The sequence below is a fragment of the Betta splendens genome, chromosome 9 (genome assembly GCF_900634795.4).
Source record: "Betta splendens chromosome 9, fBetSpl5.4, whole genome shotgun sequence".
Classification (NCBI taxonomy): Eukaryota; Metazoa; Chordata; class Actinopteri; order Anabantiformes; family Osphronemidae; genus Betta; species Betta splendens.
The window spans coordinates 27,093,976-27,109,599 of record NC_040889.2 but is presented as its reverse complement, the minus strand read 5'-3'; the positions used below and the strand labels follow the sequence as shown (position 1 = coordinate 27,109,599).

The following is a 15,624-nucleotide window of genomic DNA, read 5'->3' as shown; positions in this document are numbered from 1 at the left end:
TGCTCAGTGTGATGGGTACTCAATCCTGCTACATCTGATGTGCTCCAGACAGGCCGACTTCTCACCTCACTCCACTGTCTGTTTGAAAATTATGCAATATCATACAGTTTCTTTATTTATTCTATTAAATTTTATGGTACATTTTAAGTGAATTTATTACAAGAACAAATACATAATTAAGCAATATTCATTTTTAATGGTACATCTGACCTCAATGTGACTGAACCTACTTAGTTTTTGCTGGGACAAAGTGACTACAGTAATAAAGCTTTATAAACCGATCTATTTTCTTTATCAGTCCTCGGTTAAATATAGCAAAGTTGTGCTTTCCGCAGCAACACATGGACTTACACAAGTTTGTGTATGTTGTAGCTAGAGAAAGATGAGCTGGGGCTCTGAGTTGAGGGTGTGCAAACAGAAATGTCTAAACATAAGCTTTGACACTGGCAGGAAGGGAAGCCGCCCCCATTTTACTCTTCTCCCTAAAGCTATTCAAGTCAATTAGCTTAGTTATACAAGAACAAACGACTTCCTGTCCAAAAACAATAAATAAACATACTCTAAGTGGACATCCACTACTCTAGTAAAGTAAGTAAAGTAAAACCGAACTCTGCTTTGAATCCCTCAGTCTCATTAATTAAGCAGCTTGGTGAGGGTTTGGCTTCATGCTCCCCCCCAGAGTGAGCTGATTTCTGTCGTGTAAGGAAATACTAGGAAAAAAATTCCAGTCCAGTTTATTTACAGCGATATCAGACCTTCAGACTTTATGATTGACAATTAGGCTCTATCCAAAAAGACTATATCCACGGGGCAGGCGTCCATCTTTGCTGGACAGGGCAGCTTGGATTTTTTCATATGAGGGCAGGTCTGTCAGGTCTCCCAGAGCTGCTACTGCAGGCTTACTGCGCAGCATCTTACTTGTTACTCTTTTGATGTCACTGGCCGTCACGTTACCTGGGAATTAAGTAAAATAATCAGCAGGCTGTAGGAATCTTTCTTCACATTCATTTGGGTGTCATTTTGATTCCAAAATAAGGATATTTTCTGATTTCTTTAAAGCTATTTTCTATGAGGATGAATGAAACTAGTGCTGCTGTCCGGTACTCACCTATTAAATCACACAGCTCATGCGGCAACTTTCTCTTTCCAGTGGCAAGAACCTGGCGCCCAACATCTTCAAAAATCACTGGCCGGGCCTCAAGATTCATCATCAACATGGACTTTAGCTGAATTTTGGCCCTCTCCAGCTCTGACTGGACATCAGGGAAAAATATATATACGTTTCAATAGTAATAAAAAAGAAAAGAATAAAACAGCAGGATTTTTGCTGTAGTGACTTACCTCGTCTGGAGTAGCAGTCATATTAACAAACTCTCTTGTTATTACTTCCACCATTTCCCCTACCTAGTTATCAATGCAATAATGACAGGAAGAGTAAATTAGATTAGACATTTAAAAAATGTTATCTCAAGACAATAATAGAAAAATAGATTAAAAAACAATACATCGCGTAGGTCAAATTGAATATTAGAAATTTATAAACCCCCTCCAAAAAAACAGCTAAAGAAATTGTTTTCAAGACCTGCAGATACTGCATTGTATCTTAGATGTATACCAACCACTTTTGGGTAGGCACTGCCATGGATGCATAGCAGCCCTGTGTCCTCGTAGCTATGATGGTAAGAGGTGGCGTTGTACATCCAGTTATACCTACAACAGACAAAGACAGCAAGATTTGTGGCAACTAACACAACTATTGTTCTAAGAGTGCAAAATGCTAAAACAAAGCTTGTGAGGCCTTTACTTGTTGAGTACGTTGAGGTAGAGACGGGTGAACATGCCCTTCCCAGGTCCTCCGGCAGAAAAAGAACCCCCTCCACCCATCATTGTGTTGAGCACTGCAAAGGGAATAAAGTCCTCCTCAAGCTGCAAAAAGAAGAATGAGCTTTTAAATTCTAAAATCTTTGCTGTGAAAATGTATCAGGCAAAGACAAAGACACTCACCATGTAGGAGCTGCTCTCTAGGCCAATCATGATGTGGGTGCGCTTTGGAGTTTTATCAGGAACAAAATTCACCGACATATCCTTGTCTATCTAACAGATTAAAACAAGCCATTAATCTTCTGATGCAACATTAAGTTGTGGGATATTTATGGCTAAACGTATTAGCAACTTTCAACTATTTAAATGTCTTATCATTCTGTAATGAACAGATACTGTTGCCCTAACTTACTTTGACCATGCCACCAGTGTACTGTGCTACAGACATGTCCACATCTTGTACAGGTCCCAACCCCCACACTGGCGTCACATTCAGCAGGTACCTCCTGGCACACTCCACCAGCTGCTCATGGTCAACGCCAACTCCAGAGAGCACCATGCGGTCAGGAGTATAGTAGCTACGCAAGTAGTTGTAAATCATTTCCTGGTCAATAATGTCCACATTGTCTAAAGGACAAAAATGAGGCAGTCCAACTGTGTTGCCTCTGTATGCGGCCTGGAAACAAAAGTCACTTGTTAATAAATAAATTAATGAAATAACACTGTTTAATGTTGACAGTAACAACTAACCCTGCATTAATACATAATAAATTCAAATCAATTACTTTCTATTTATTATTGCCAGTTTAACAAAGAGTAATATGCAACTTATATGCAACTTACAGCATGAATCATCTCTTCAAGCAAGGGTTCAGGATCTGGCCTCATGCTTATATCCTCCAACTCGAAGCGTGTGGCCATTCTGGTCATCTCCATCTCTTCCTCTGTATGCAAACACACGCACTTAATATTACCAAGTGTACAGGTCACATCACTGGCAACTGCTCTTGTTTTAAGTAAAACCTGACTTACCCAGCAGTCGAGGGTGGAGGACAGCATCAGCAAGAAGGCTGACCACTGTGTCCAGGCTCTTTGCTTCTGCTGACACTGCATACGTGGCGATATCTCTGCACAGCAAAATGACAAAAAATAATAATAATGATAAATGGCACATAAATAAATTTTCAAGCCTTCTGTTCCCATAAAAGTAACAAACACACTTTACTTGTGAAGACAGAAATACACAGAACTTGATACTTGCCTTGTTGTTTTACAGTCACATATCCCTCCATGCTTTTCCAAAGCAAAAAGGATTTCATCTTTACTTCCGTACTGTGCTGTGGACTTAAAAAAACAAAGATTGTGATCAGCATCGTCTTACTCATTGCAGTGTTTGTAAATAAGTGGAAAATGTTCCAAAAGCAAAAGTACTTACAGAAAAGCTAAGTTTCTCTAAGAAATGTGAAATTCCACTTGGGTATTTAGCTTCATATCTTGATCCTGCTTTAACTAGAACTAAAATAGAGAGGGAAAAAAACACATTTCAGTCATACTGAGACATGTGTGACATGTGAAAAAGATCAATTAGAAAGATCAATTGTGGCACTTACTTCCAACTGTGCAGAATTGACCAAATTTGTTTTGGGAAGCGACTTTGAGGCCATTTTCTAGAGTGGTGATCTTGGTCTCAGATGTTTCATGACCATCCAAAGATGCAAACACTGGTTTAGGAATCCCAGGCAGCGGCGTAGAGAGCGATATATTTGGGTATCCACTGCCACTACTGTACTTTCTGTAAGTCGTGATCCCAAACCTTTAAAAGAACAAAGGGCAGCTATATAAAAAATGGCTTAGTCACACGTGATTTTTTAAATAATAAGTTGTTCTACTGAAGGTCAAACTGAAATAAGTATTCTTGATCTCCTAAAAATGTAACTGCCTTGTTATTAACTGTCGCTCAAAAGTAGGATCAGCTTGAAGAAAGTAAGTCAAATTTCGAGACTTATGTAACTGAATTAATGACTTATACTGCAAAAAGCCCAGTATCATTGATGGTTACATGGCCGTATGTATCCTGATTTTCCCTGTTTGTGCAACAGTCTACACATTTGGATTTGAACCACTTCAGCAAAACATGAAATCTCAATATGAATATTTTTTTTGGAAATAGCAATTGAAACGTGAGCAGTTTTGGGAGATGCCATTAATGTTTATATACAGTAAATAAGTATTATTACTGTTAGTACAACAACAAACAGAAGAAGTCTTTATTCCCACCAATCTTTTCTGTTTTCATTCTCATGTTTGCTTCGTGTAGTAACAACAACAACAACAATAATAATAATAACAATAATAATAATAATAATAATAATAATAACGTGTCTTTAAAAATATAACGACACCAACTACTACTACAACCAAAAACCGAAATACGACTCTGAAGAGTTCGAGACAATGGTGAAGCAATAAGAACGTGGCTAACACCAGCTGGTGTGTAGCAGGGCCAGATCAACTTTAAACTGCAACGTGTGACCTGCCGGTACGTGTCTATCAGGCCAGAAGCGCAACAATACCACGTCTAATAGTCAGCGCTACCTCACACATAGCAACGTCGTACTTTTTATTACGACATTATGCAACAGTAGTAACAACATGCGCTTTTAACAATTAGTACCATGCTAACTGAGTATGCTAACCTAAAAGAGGACGTATAGACGCTGCAGGAGACCGGCGGAGAGATGACAAGACAAACACTGAATTACTACTGCTCCGGCTCCTCTATAAACGATACAACCCCGGCAAATAGTCCAGAAAACGTATTATAAGCACTTTAGTACCTTTGGAAACCACTCCAGGTTCTACACTTCGTTAAGTGTGTCGCCATTTTGGGTCCTGTGCGTGACCAGGGCATAGCCCGGAAGAAGAAGTGTGGCGAAACGCTTGCCCGTTCCGCATTCCGATTGGTTGCTGTTTAAACGTGACCCGCCTCTCCGTAGGTCTCGTTGGACGAACAAAGCAACGCGGGATCTCAGTAAATGTCGTAGTCACAGATCGCAGCCTTATCGTAGGGACACATTTTTACCCGTGTTTATGTGAGATGGTGCAACGCTGCTGGACACGGACTGTCGTTTCCTTGTTCACAATCATCTAAAGTATTCCTTGATTGAAAAACGTGGACAACCTAAACGCTAATAACTTAATTACAATTGTATAGGTACTGGTTCCTCTAAATTATTCAAGATTTGCCCATAAATCAGGAATAGACTTTTCTCACTAAAAGCTGTGGCAAAACGACGTTAAATCGAACCTGACACAATTTGGGCTCTCGGATCCAAAACAGGACAATCAATCCTTTTAAAGTCATCAGCAGGTCAATAGCATTTGCCCACACATCACCAAGTCAGCTGAGAGCAAGTACATAGTACAAGAAAGACATATTGTGCATCTGCACAAGAATTAGACTGACAGAAGTGGATGTGACTGTGTGAAGCGCTTACAGCAGACAATGACCTGTGTGTTGCAGTTTGCCACAGCTGTGTGGTCGCTTTGCCTGCTTTCATGCTGCAGCTCAGCCTATGAACTCCAGGACACCATCCACACGCTGAAAGAAGAAAACCTGCACCTGCTGCAGCGCCTGGAGAACCTCACCCAGGCTGTGAGAGATTTAAAGCTGCTGCTGACAGAGCACTCCACAGGTGAGAGCTGAGACGCCCGTTATTAGATGATAAACGTTCACTGGCAGCTGGGAGTAAAGTAACCTTGAACCTTACAGGAATTAATTACAGTATCGCTTTTATTAGCCTTACAGTGACGAACATTTTAGAGGTGTATTTAATTTGAGAGTATTAGTATTTGTACATAAGAAGTTATGTTTTAGAAATCATCTTCTTCAGTGTCTGAGGGCGAACATGACTCTGAGTACCTGCACAGCTGGAAGGAGTGGACCCAGCATGGTAAGGTCTGCTATGTTGCAGTATTTTGCTCTTTGTGTATTTATCCTTCAAACAACTGTGTGTTTTTCAGGTATTAGCGCAGAGACTCATCAGATGTTAAAGCAGGTCTTCTGTGTAACTGAGATCCACAGCGCTGCCCAGTCCATCTTCATCACGCGACTCTTCCTTCTTCCTTCCACAGTTCTAGCACTGCTGACACAGATAATACTCTAAGTATAAGAATTCCCTTTGTTAAATTATTACATCAGATACATAAATATAATTTTATATTTATGTATCTAGTTATAGTTTTATTTGTTGATACGTATTCACAGTATGTTTGTGACACTGGTTGTTAATATTCTTCATTATAACAAGATTCAATAAAAAAAAAAAATAGCATCCACTGTCTTGTGCTTTTTCCGAAGTGATGTGGTCAAGCATAAACGTGTTTCTAGTGATCGCCAGCAGGGGGCACTGTTGCGCCCAGCTGCTGTGTTGACCTGTAAGCACACAGTTGTGACCTCCTTATGCTGCACTGAAAGGCAGCTCTTTGCTGCCTTCTCTTGTATATGCAGGAACTGTCTGTTGCAGACTTGTGCATGGGATTCATGTTACGCCAAGTTGTGCTATCTAACACATATTTGTGGTGAAGTGGGACTCTACAACTCCTTTGGTGGTTTATTTGATGTCCCAAATCCAACAATGCTACGTTTCGCCAGCTAAATCCGTCTTTGTCTGCATAATTAAAATGCCCCTTCCTGCATAGATTATAAATCGGTGCATTTGTACTTTAATTTCCATTTGATTATGCTGAATGGATCGTCAATTTACATTTGCAAGGACTTCATCTGGCGCCAGCAGACATGTGGCAAGACTGTAGTACGTCAGCTGCAGCCGTGCAGGAGAAGAAGCCACTGCACAAGCAGCTTTCTATACACCTGCTGATGCAAACTTCCTACCAAATGACCTCAGCTTTAAAAACACATTTTAAATTGAAACCTTTATCCATTAAGCATTAACCTTTAACACCAACATTATCCCTCCACAGACTAATCGAAAGAGGCTGTAACAGTCATTATTAGGCCTCATTAACGCACATTTGAACAGGAAACAGTTCAGTCTGCACACAGTTTGACACGTTATTGTGGTAAGTGCTGGCACATTTATGCAAACTGTAGGTCTGTTCATATAGTTTCATGCACGTTGAGGTTCATATCCATTTTTTTGTGTGTGTCCTGTCCCGCAGTTCAACAAGCCATTATTATTTCCATTTTTGACTGGAGGGTTATGTCTTCATTAATTTCCCCCAAGTGGTGGAATAGAATAGAATAGAATAGAATAGAATAGAATAGAATAGAATAGAATAGAATAGAAAACCTTTATTTTTCTCATGTTGGGGAAATAGCAAATAATACAGAAGATAATAAATAAACATTTCTCAAAAGAAAGACAAAGGCCGGGTGTAATCTCCACAGGTTGTCTAGAGTCTATAATCTATAATCATTACAACATTATGTACACATGACAATAAGAACTGTTTAAAATCTCACTTCACATTCTCCAGTGTCAGTGTTTTTACTGGATCATGCTTCTGGTCACAGTCTACACAACCTGTACACAATTAATGGTTTGGTGCTCATTACAGCTGTTGTCTTTGAATGCGAATGCGAGGTGTGTTTGTGTGTGAAGGGGGTGGGGGGAGTCCAGAACCCACCGCTTGTTCTGCCCCAGCTGGAGGCTCAGCAAACGCATGAAGAGAACAGTGGCTCTGCAGCACTGAGGACAAGTGGGCCGATGCTAAGCCAACACAGAACCAAGTCTGGACTCCTGCAGCGTGAGTAAAGCAAATGGACAAATGTGTGTTGTGTTCAACTTACAAATGGGCAATTGTCTCGTTTTAGATTCTTAATCTTAAAAGCTGCGCAAAAAATCTCACTGCGTCATTGTGTGGATTACTGTGTTTTTGTAGCTGAGAGAAAAGAGATGAAACTTTTAACAAACAGTTAAAGTACTTTTTTTAGAAATAGTGTTGAAGCATATGATGTGACCTGCATTGACCTGGAAATGAAAAGCAAATCTTCTATAAGTCACTTTCCAGTTGTTACTGCAGGCTACAAAGTAGAAATGAGTGATTGAACAATCTGCACTGCACGAAAAAGCATTAAAAAGTCAGTGTGGGCTGTGAACAACTTAATGACATGCTAAACAGGGTAAATGATCTTTTGTGAATCAAACAAATACACACCCCCGGGTCCTCAGCATGTTAGTGAAACCAGCCTCTAACAGTGATGACTAATGCACTCAATCTGAAATCAAGAGTTTTTTTTTTCATTAACAAATGGGCTCTGGTTGGAATCTTTGACTGGAGGTTTCCACAACGTACCCCTTTAGTCCCGGTACCGTTAAATCCAGCACTTATATACAGGAGCAAACAGTAGCAGATAAGTGACAAATGAGTAAGTACAACAACAGGTAAACTGAACTAAACTAAATACCATGTTTCACACAATGTCACCACCTGTTCTAATATGAAGTATTGGCACTGGACTGGAGAATTATTTCTATATCAAATCTGTGTTTTTAAAACATGCATGTCCAGTCTCCAGATGATTTACTTTAAACAGAAATCAATATTCCGTAACTATCTTCATGCAGATAACTCTTTTTCAGTCTTTTCTGTTTTACATTACAACATTAGCCGTAAAGGGGCAGCACTTACTTGTCCATATTAGGAATCATGAAAGCCTATATGATCAGAGGAGAAGCTGTCCACGCAGCGACCAATAACTGATCTTCACAGTACAAAGCTCCGCAGCCTCTTTTCATGTCACTTTCATTGAGTGGAGGGCCACGCTGCGAGCGCTATAAAGTGGCTGGGTCCATTCAAGGGACTAAAGAGGACAAAGCTGAGCTCGCTGCCACAGACTCACAACCAAAATAGGAATGAAGCAGAGGGGAGGGAGGGCGTACGAGCAGGACAGGCAGAGAGAGAGAGAGAGAGAGAGAGAGAGATTTCAAATTCACCTGCACATATAAACCAACAGCTTGTCTCATGTCCTCAGTGTCAGTATGAGGACAAGATGAGGATGCTTGATTTATCAGCAGGTTAGTCACTGAGATAGAAGTTGTTTCTGGGACGTTGCTCTGCACCTGTTTAAGACTTCACGAAGTGGGAATTCACAGCTGACGCCATGGATGAAGTGTGGAGGTCTGCCTGTGGCTCCCAGGGAGCTCTGCAGTAGGATGCACATCTGTGTCTCCACCTGGATGCTCCCACCGATGACGTCCCACCTCTGTTTCCTCATCCTGTCCAGCCTGGTCTCGTTCCAACTGGGTGAGTCCAACCGCCTGCATTCATCCAAGCAGTGAAGTTGTGTCCAACGCCCGTTCCTTCATTCTACATGTGGCAGGTTTGGAGGACGTTTTCTTCAGCCCCCAGGACCAGACGGTCACAGAGGGAGAAGGGGTTTTCCTCCAGTGTGTGTCTGGGGAAAGTTCATCTCCTGCAAGCATCTCCTGGTTCAAAGATGGACAGACGGTCACAAGAGGCAGACAGATCCAGGTAAGCAGTGATGGAGCAACCGTCTGAGTTGAGTCCTGGCCTCTTAGTGGCACTGGGTTCAACCAACATGTAATTCTTATCAAAAGCTGTAGTGATCAGACAGGGTTGAGCACAAATCTGGCACAGTCGTTACTAAACATCAAGCTTTTGATTTGACACTCTGTGAGGTGCATGCACCAGCTGTGGGGTCACTGGTTCCATTCAGTTTGTTGTGGTTTTGCTCTGTTTAGGGTGAGTATGGTGGTGGCACCCAGAAGAAAACCTCAGGGACTCTGCATCTGTTCAATGTGACATTGGAAGACGATGGATTTTACATCTGCGTGACACACAATCCTTTACTAAACATCACCAAGAAAAGCCAGCGGGCTAAGCTAACAGTGCACGGTGAGCATGTGACACTGTTTGTATAAATTATGCAAATGTATTTATCTGTCAAATTTATCAGGAATCATTTTGTTTAACTTCACATATATGTTTTGCACTGGTTTTATACATCTGTATGTGTTCGCCCGTCTTTCAGGGGTTCCCAGGCAGCTCCAGATCCAGCAGGGCCCTAACAACATCACCGTTGCCGCGGGAACAGAGGTCTCCATGAACTGCACTGTTGTCGGCTTCCCTGTTCCCATGGTGCACTGGTTCAAAGACGGCTGCCTCCTGACAAACTGCTCGGTCTCGTTCACTCTGCAGAACAATGGGCAGCTGCTCATATTCAGGTGTGAAAAATTTACCTGGATGTCCTTTTTGCTTGTTTTTCACTCTCTAAACGAGAGCTTTGTGATTCCTGCCTGTTCTGTAGAAACCTGAGCAAGGATCACGAGGGCCTTTATCACTGTGAAGCATCCAACCTGAAAAAGACAATCAAGTCCCCAACAGCCTTCTTAACTCTAGCCGGTACTGTCTGTGAATGTCTCAACTCTGCATTTTAATATATGAATGTATAGAAGGAAAATAAACCACTGCCAATCTGCTTTACAACACAACATGCGCTGCCCTTTCGCTCATGTTGTGCCTGCAGAGATGGACTGGAGGTTCATTCAACAGCCCACAGACCTGACAGTGAAGCGAGGAGACAGCGCCCGGGTCGCCTGCAGGCCTCCGTACAGCCGCCCTGCAGCCCAGGTGTCCTGGTTCAAAGACAACCAGCTGCTCCCTCGCACCCCCGGTGTGACGGTGCTGCCCGGTGGAGACCTGTTCTTTCACAGGTGTGTATGTGTTTAAAGTTCTATGAAAGTCCAGTTGAGACAATGCACGTCCTCCGAGTGAGACTGTTCATTTGCTGCAGTGTGCAGGAGAACGACAGTGGGAGCTACTTCTGCAGGGCCTCCAACATTCCCCTTCAGAGGTTCCTCTCCTCCAGAAGAGCAACACTAACCGTGCTGGGTACGGTGCTGGATCCGGGGCCCACATTTATGGGTGTAATATCCATCATAAACCTTCTCGCTCTTTTCTCCGCCTGCAGCCCCTCCCTCGGTGACTCTGTGGCCCCTGCTGGTCACGGTGCCTGTCGGGGCCCAGGTGGAGCTGGAATGCCGGGTGTCAGGTCACCCTCTGCCCTCCATCAGCTGGATCAAGAGAGGCCAGTCCAAGCAGACTGGAGGAAAGGTCACTACGGGGTGAGTTCACGCGCGGTGGCTTCATCAGTAGCTGCTGTCCACTGTTCCCTGTCATCTTTGAACAGGCTGAGAAACGCGACTCTGCACATCCAGTCGGTCAGGAGTTACGACGAGGGAGCGTATGTGTGTGAGGCGTCCAACCCACTGGGCCGGAGCCGCAGCACGGCCACGCTCAGAGTCGCTGGTAATGTTTGCACCCGCATCGAGCAGCAGAAAGTGTCTGAGGCAGCTGGAGGTGGTACTATGAGCCTAAGGTCTGGCCTGTCTGCTCCCAGTGAGCCCCATCATAGAGACGCTGGCTGCTCAGGTGAGCTGCAGGATCGGAGCTTCAGTGGTGCTGCCCTGCAGGGCTGTGGGGATTCTGCCCATCACATACACCTGGAGCAGAGCAGAGACGCCCTCCACCACCACTGCTTCTGACAGGATGCACACGGATGGTGGGTCAAAAGCTCTATTCATGAATGCTTTCATTAGGTTTGTCACCAGGTTCTAAGTAGAAACCACCTTCCATTTGATTCCACGCCTGGAAAAGGAGCGTGCATGAAAAGAAAAACCCAATGGATCCCGATACGTTTTGCTCTGTGTCTCATTCCTGGTGCAGCAGATGGAGCTTTGCATATTTCCAGTGTGCAGTTGTCTCATGCAGGAGAGTATTACTGCACCGCTGAGAACCGAGCAGGACGACAGCAGAGACGCACCGTCCTCACTGTCACAGGTAACACAACAGACACAGGGTTTCAAACCACGCGGGTTCTAACATAACCAGAGCTCTGGCTCTGAAACGAAATGAGAACCCTCTGGGTTTGGCTTTTCCCTTGACCCCGTGAGGACACTTGTCCTTCTCACCTGCAACTTGTTTTTCACGCCGTCCCGTCTGAAGCTGATGGAGACGAGCAGACGGGAGCGTTTTTGTCTGCTGTGAGTAAAAACCTCTGCTGACGCTCGTGTGATGCCGCCAGCCATTCTCATGCGTCACCGCTCCAGCATCGTTACTGTTTACGTGGTGCCTGTTCCATCACTGCTTTCACATCTGTGCTGTGGCCTGAGTTTTTCATGCTAAAACGTTGAGCTTGTCCTGAGCCTTTGTTTTCATTTTTTTCCAGAAATCCAAGTCGAGTGACTCTCGAGCCGAGAGGCAGATTATGGCGACACACGCCCCATCACCACATGTAGAGGCTCAGCATAATAAGGCTGCATGTAAGCCTCACTCAGATCCATCTATATTGAGCTTAGGAAAGACCATTAACCGTTTCCTCTTTCCTATTTTCAGGTTTTTCTTCACACTGTGATGCTACGACAATCATTTCCACCACTTCTGCAGGTCTGAGGAGACCATTGGCTGAGTTAAAGATGCAGACACAACACCAACCAGACTCACCAACACACAGTCCAGACCAGCCTCTGGTCACACAGATGCAGCCTCCTATGTTGCCTCCTCCTCCGCATCCAAACTTCCAGTCAGTGGACGTCGACAGACAGCTGCCGGTCACCATTTCTCCATCACCAACAGCACCCAGCCAGACATCTGTCGTCCACAGTGACGGTGTGAATGCGCTCCAGTATCTAAGCAGTGACAGTCAGTCCCCTTCCACAGTCACATCACCACAAGTTCAGCATGGAGTTATTGACAAGTTACTGATACAGTCTGATTCTGATGGTTCTAACGTCACTGTTAATAATTTAACCCAAACTGAGATGAGTCGTTCTGGTCCAGTTACACAGCTGAATCCATCTCAAACTCAGTCCCACCAGCTGCTTACAGAAGGTCACTTTCATGATTCCCACCGCGAGCCGACACCGACTCCGAGTGTCCAGAAACCCCATCAGCAGCTCTCAGCAGACGTCTCAGTAACACCCAAGGTTTATCCCCATCGACCCGTCACCTCGGGATTTTCACCCAAGTTCCACCTTGAGCTATCAGTAACCCAGCAATATTTCCCTTCCACACAACGCTCCCCCCTCACCGAGCCTCAGTTACCCCCTGTTCAACCTTCAACCAGGCCTACGCCTCCTCAAACCCAGTCTCAGTCACCTCCAACGCAACAGCCACAACGTTCAACGCTGCCCTCGAAGATTCCTGTCAACGTGTTTCCATTAAACGCTACCCAGCTGGACGCCACAGTAGAGTCATCTAAACCCACCAATGACTCTGAGGTGACGGAGTGGCAGAAGAGGAACACCTCCCAGTCTCCGATGACGAGCAACGACCCAAGGTACTGTAGGCTGATGAGCATCTGAACGGACTCAGTGTTTGTGGGTGAGAAGTCAGTGTCTGTGTTCTGTGCGCTCCAGAGTAACGCAGCAGTCTCCATCGTGGCTGCCTGTAATGGCGAAGCACGACATCCCCATCGTGGTGGGGGTGGGGGTGTCTTTGGCCTTCATCTTCATCACCGTCACCTTCTACTCAGTGGTCCAGAAGAATGACCCGGTGCCAACCAGCCGAGCAGGTCAGCAGCAAACACTAAAAACGTCTCAATCCATTAGCTGTAGATGTACTAAGCTAAGCTAAAGGCTAACTATGCCAAAGCAAACCAAACCACATGTTCTCCACAGTTCAGAGGAACCTCGGTGTGCCTGTACGAAACGCTGAGCGTCGAACTGCGGGAAGAACATACGAGAACAGGTAAAAACGCCGCTATGCAGTAAAAAGGAAACGCATTTGTTCTCGTCACGTCTTCGTTAACGGAGCATGAAACCAAAGTGCCGTGTGCCGCGTGCAGGGCCTTTGAAGACGACGACTGCGTGGCTGTGATCGAGCAGAGCCCCAACACGGCGGACACGCGGGCCCGGCCTCCGGGTCCCAGCCGGGTCACCGTGCAGATGGAGCCCACGTCTGAGGACGCTGAGGACGAGCCGGCTCTGGACAAGCACTCCGTCACCGTGGAGACGTATCCTGAGCCCATTCTCGACACAAAGGTTTGAATACACAGGTAAAGTGGTAGTTCTACTGCAGGAAACCCACTCATCTTCCTATCACAGATTGATTCTTCTCTGGAAGAAGAGAAAGGCTGCAGCCCGTCTCAGCCGAGCATCCAGCTGCAGTGCGCTGAGGACTGGACCAGTACCAGAGACGACCACAGCCCCTGCCAGGACGCCCTGCCTCCCCCGTCGTCCTTGCCCTCCCGCTCGCCCTCCCCCTCTCCGCCCTTCGGACGCCTGGAGGGCCTGCGCTCCTCGCTGACCCTGCGCGGCACCGAGCCGTGCGCGGCGCCCATCCACCACAGCCTCAGCGTCTCTCATGGCAACCCTCCCCTGCTCCTGTCGCACCACGTCTCGCTGGGACTCACTACGGTGGCGGTGGACGTCCATCTTTACCCAGCGTCCACCGCTTCGATGGCGGTAGCCACTGGCAGCCGTCTGAGTTCAGTGTCCAGTTCCACCACAGTGACTGCGCCTCTGTTCAGCCCCCCGTTAGTTAACAGTCAGGAAAACGAATCATCTGCCAGAATGAATCAGTGTAAGTAGCTGCAGCACAAGGTTCAGTCCAAGACGTCTCTTTGTTCATGTGTAGCTTTTAGCTTCAGCGCAGCGTTTTCTGTGTCACTGCTTGGATCAGGTTTTGCTACATTTTTTAATTACTATGAATTTAAATTGCTTCAAGTCTTTCTCTTGTCAAAACATGAATGAGAACAAGGACGAGTGTACCAGCATTTAACCCACATTAGTGCTTCGTTCCTGTGGTAGCTGTGCTTTGATACTGTAAGAAAACAGTTTGCAGGAAACATCTGAACAGTTGATGTGTAGAAGAGTCACATTTTTACATGTATGATGTAATCTGATACTTACAAATACTCATTTTTAGCAAGAGAGCCAAGGATTCATTACTTTGACAATATTGCAATTTTGGCGAGGAACTGTAGAGTTTGGTTGAGTGACCGGTTCACACTTCTACACTGAGCTATTTGACTGTTACACCGTTCAATAACCAAAGCAAACTGACCACAGACATGATTTAACGTGTGAGACGTGACCCTGTGACCTGTGTTGATTTGAGATTACGCTCTATGTTCTATTGAATCTAATGATGAACTTAACTTCTGTATAGAATAAAGTGTCTCTGTACTGATCCAAATGCAAGGCTCAACCGTCACTATCATGTTTATCACTGGGTAGAGACACAATCAAGCCTTCTTTTTCTTAATTATTATGTACTCTAGAGTTTTGAGTCATTCTTAGTAAATCCTTCAGTAGTTACACACAAAGCTTTAGATAAAACTGACTGCTCACAACCACAGAGTTTACACATTGAAACTAAAACAAAGCTGTCTGTTCTGTTCTTTGTGACCTGAGCAACAGATAAACCACAAGTGTGTGAGGTTTATTTTCACACAAGGAGATAAACCCACTTCATCCTGAAGCGTCAGTTAGTGTGAAAATTAATTTAAAGTAAAGAAAGAAAGTAAAGTAAAGAATTAATTTCCTTGTTAGTAGGTTCTTCATCGCATCATCAAATAAAAGAAACCTCTGTATCCATCCTCTACAAAGGCTGGCGTGTAATAATCAGCTTAAGTACCAACAGTATCAAATTAGAAAATATATCATTTTAGTCTTCTTCTCTTTAAACCATAGATGTTTTCACTGCTGATGCAACTGTAGCTGTAGCCGTAAGCTTCACACAGATAGTGTTTAATTAATTAGGAGCCTCACTTTATCAACATCTCTTCCTCAGAAAGAAAAAAGAAAGAAAACTCAG

General features: G+C 44.5%; 2 protein-coding genes across 4 annotated transcripts; one reads left to right on the top strand and one right to left on the bottom strand.

The window, feature by feature from the left end:
- Positions 1-102: 102 nt before the first annotated feature.
- Positions 103-4,809, bottom strand: pmpca (peptidase, mitochondrial processing subunit alpha). Its single transcript, XM_029163466.2, has 13 exons — positions 4,659-4,809; positions 3,432-3,634; positions 3,257-3,336; positions 3,083-3,165; positions 2,854-2,948; positions 2,665-2,765; positions 2,234-2,497; positions 2,005-2,094; positions 1,805-1,926; positions 1,620-1,710; positions 1,342-1,404; positions 1,109-1,253; positions 103-954 (listed from the first exon to the last, which is right to left on the bottom strand). The coding sequence occupies exons 1-13, from the start codon at positions 4,730-4,732 to the stop codon at positions 785-787; spliced, it is 1,581 nt and encodes a 526-aa protein (XP_029019299.1). The 5' UTR covers positions 4,733-4,809; the 3' UTR covers positions 103-784.
- Positions 4,810-7,488: 2,679 nt separating this feature from the next.
- Positions 7,489-15,003, top strand: LOC114862909 (hemicentin-2). 3 transcript variants are annotated; one of them, XM_029163669.3, is made up of 19 exons: positions 7,489-7,590; positions 8,916-9,090; positions 9,167-9,318; positions 9,549-9,702; positions 9,839-10,031; positions 10,115-10,209; positions 10,334-10,520; positions 10,601-10,698; positions 10,778-10,931; positions 10,997-11,115; positions 11,207-11,368; positions 11,533-11,646; positions 11,812-11,849; positions 12,035-12,128; positions 12,202-13,144; positions 13,224-13,378; positions 13,485-13,554; positions 13,652-13,847; positions 13,911-15,003. In XM_029163669.3, the coding sequence occupies exons 2-19, from the start codon at positions 8,952-8,954 to the stop codon at positions 14,394-14,396; spliced, it is 3,549 nt and encodes a 1,182-aa protein (XP_029019502.1). In that variant the 5' UTR covers positions 7,489-7,590; positions 8,916-8,951; the 3' UTR covers positions 14,397-15,003. The 3 variants fall into 3 exon arrangements, with proteins under 3 accessions (XP_029019502.1, XP_055367921.1, XP_040928392.1); XM_055511946.1 differs by having other exon boundaries at positions 7,512-7,590; positions 8,940-9,090; XM_041072458.1 differs by having other exon boundaries at positions 7,522-9,090; positions 11,536-11,646.
- The last annotated feature ends 621 nt before the right edge of the window (positions 15,004-15,624 follow it).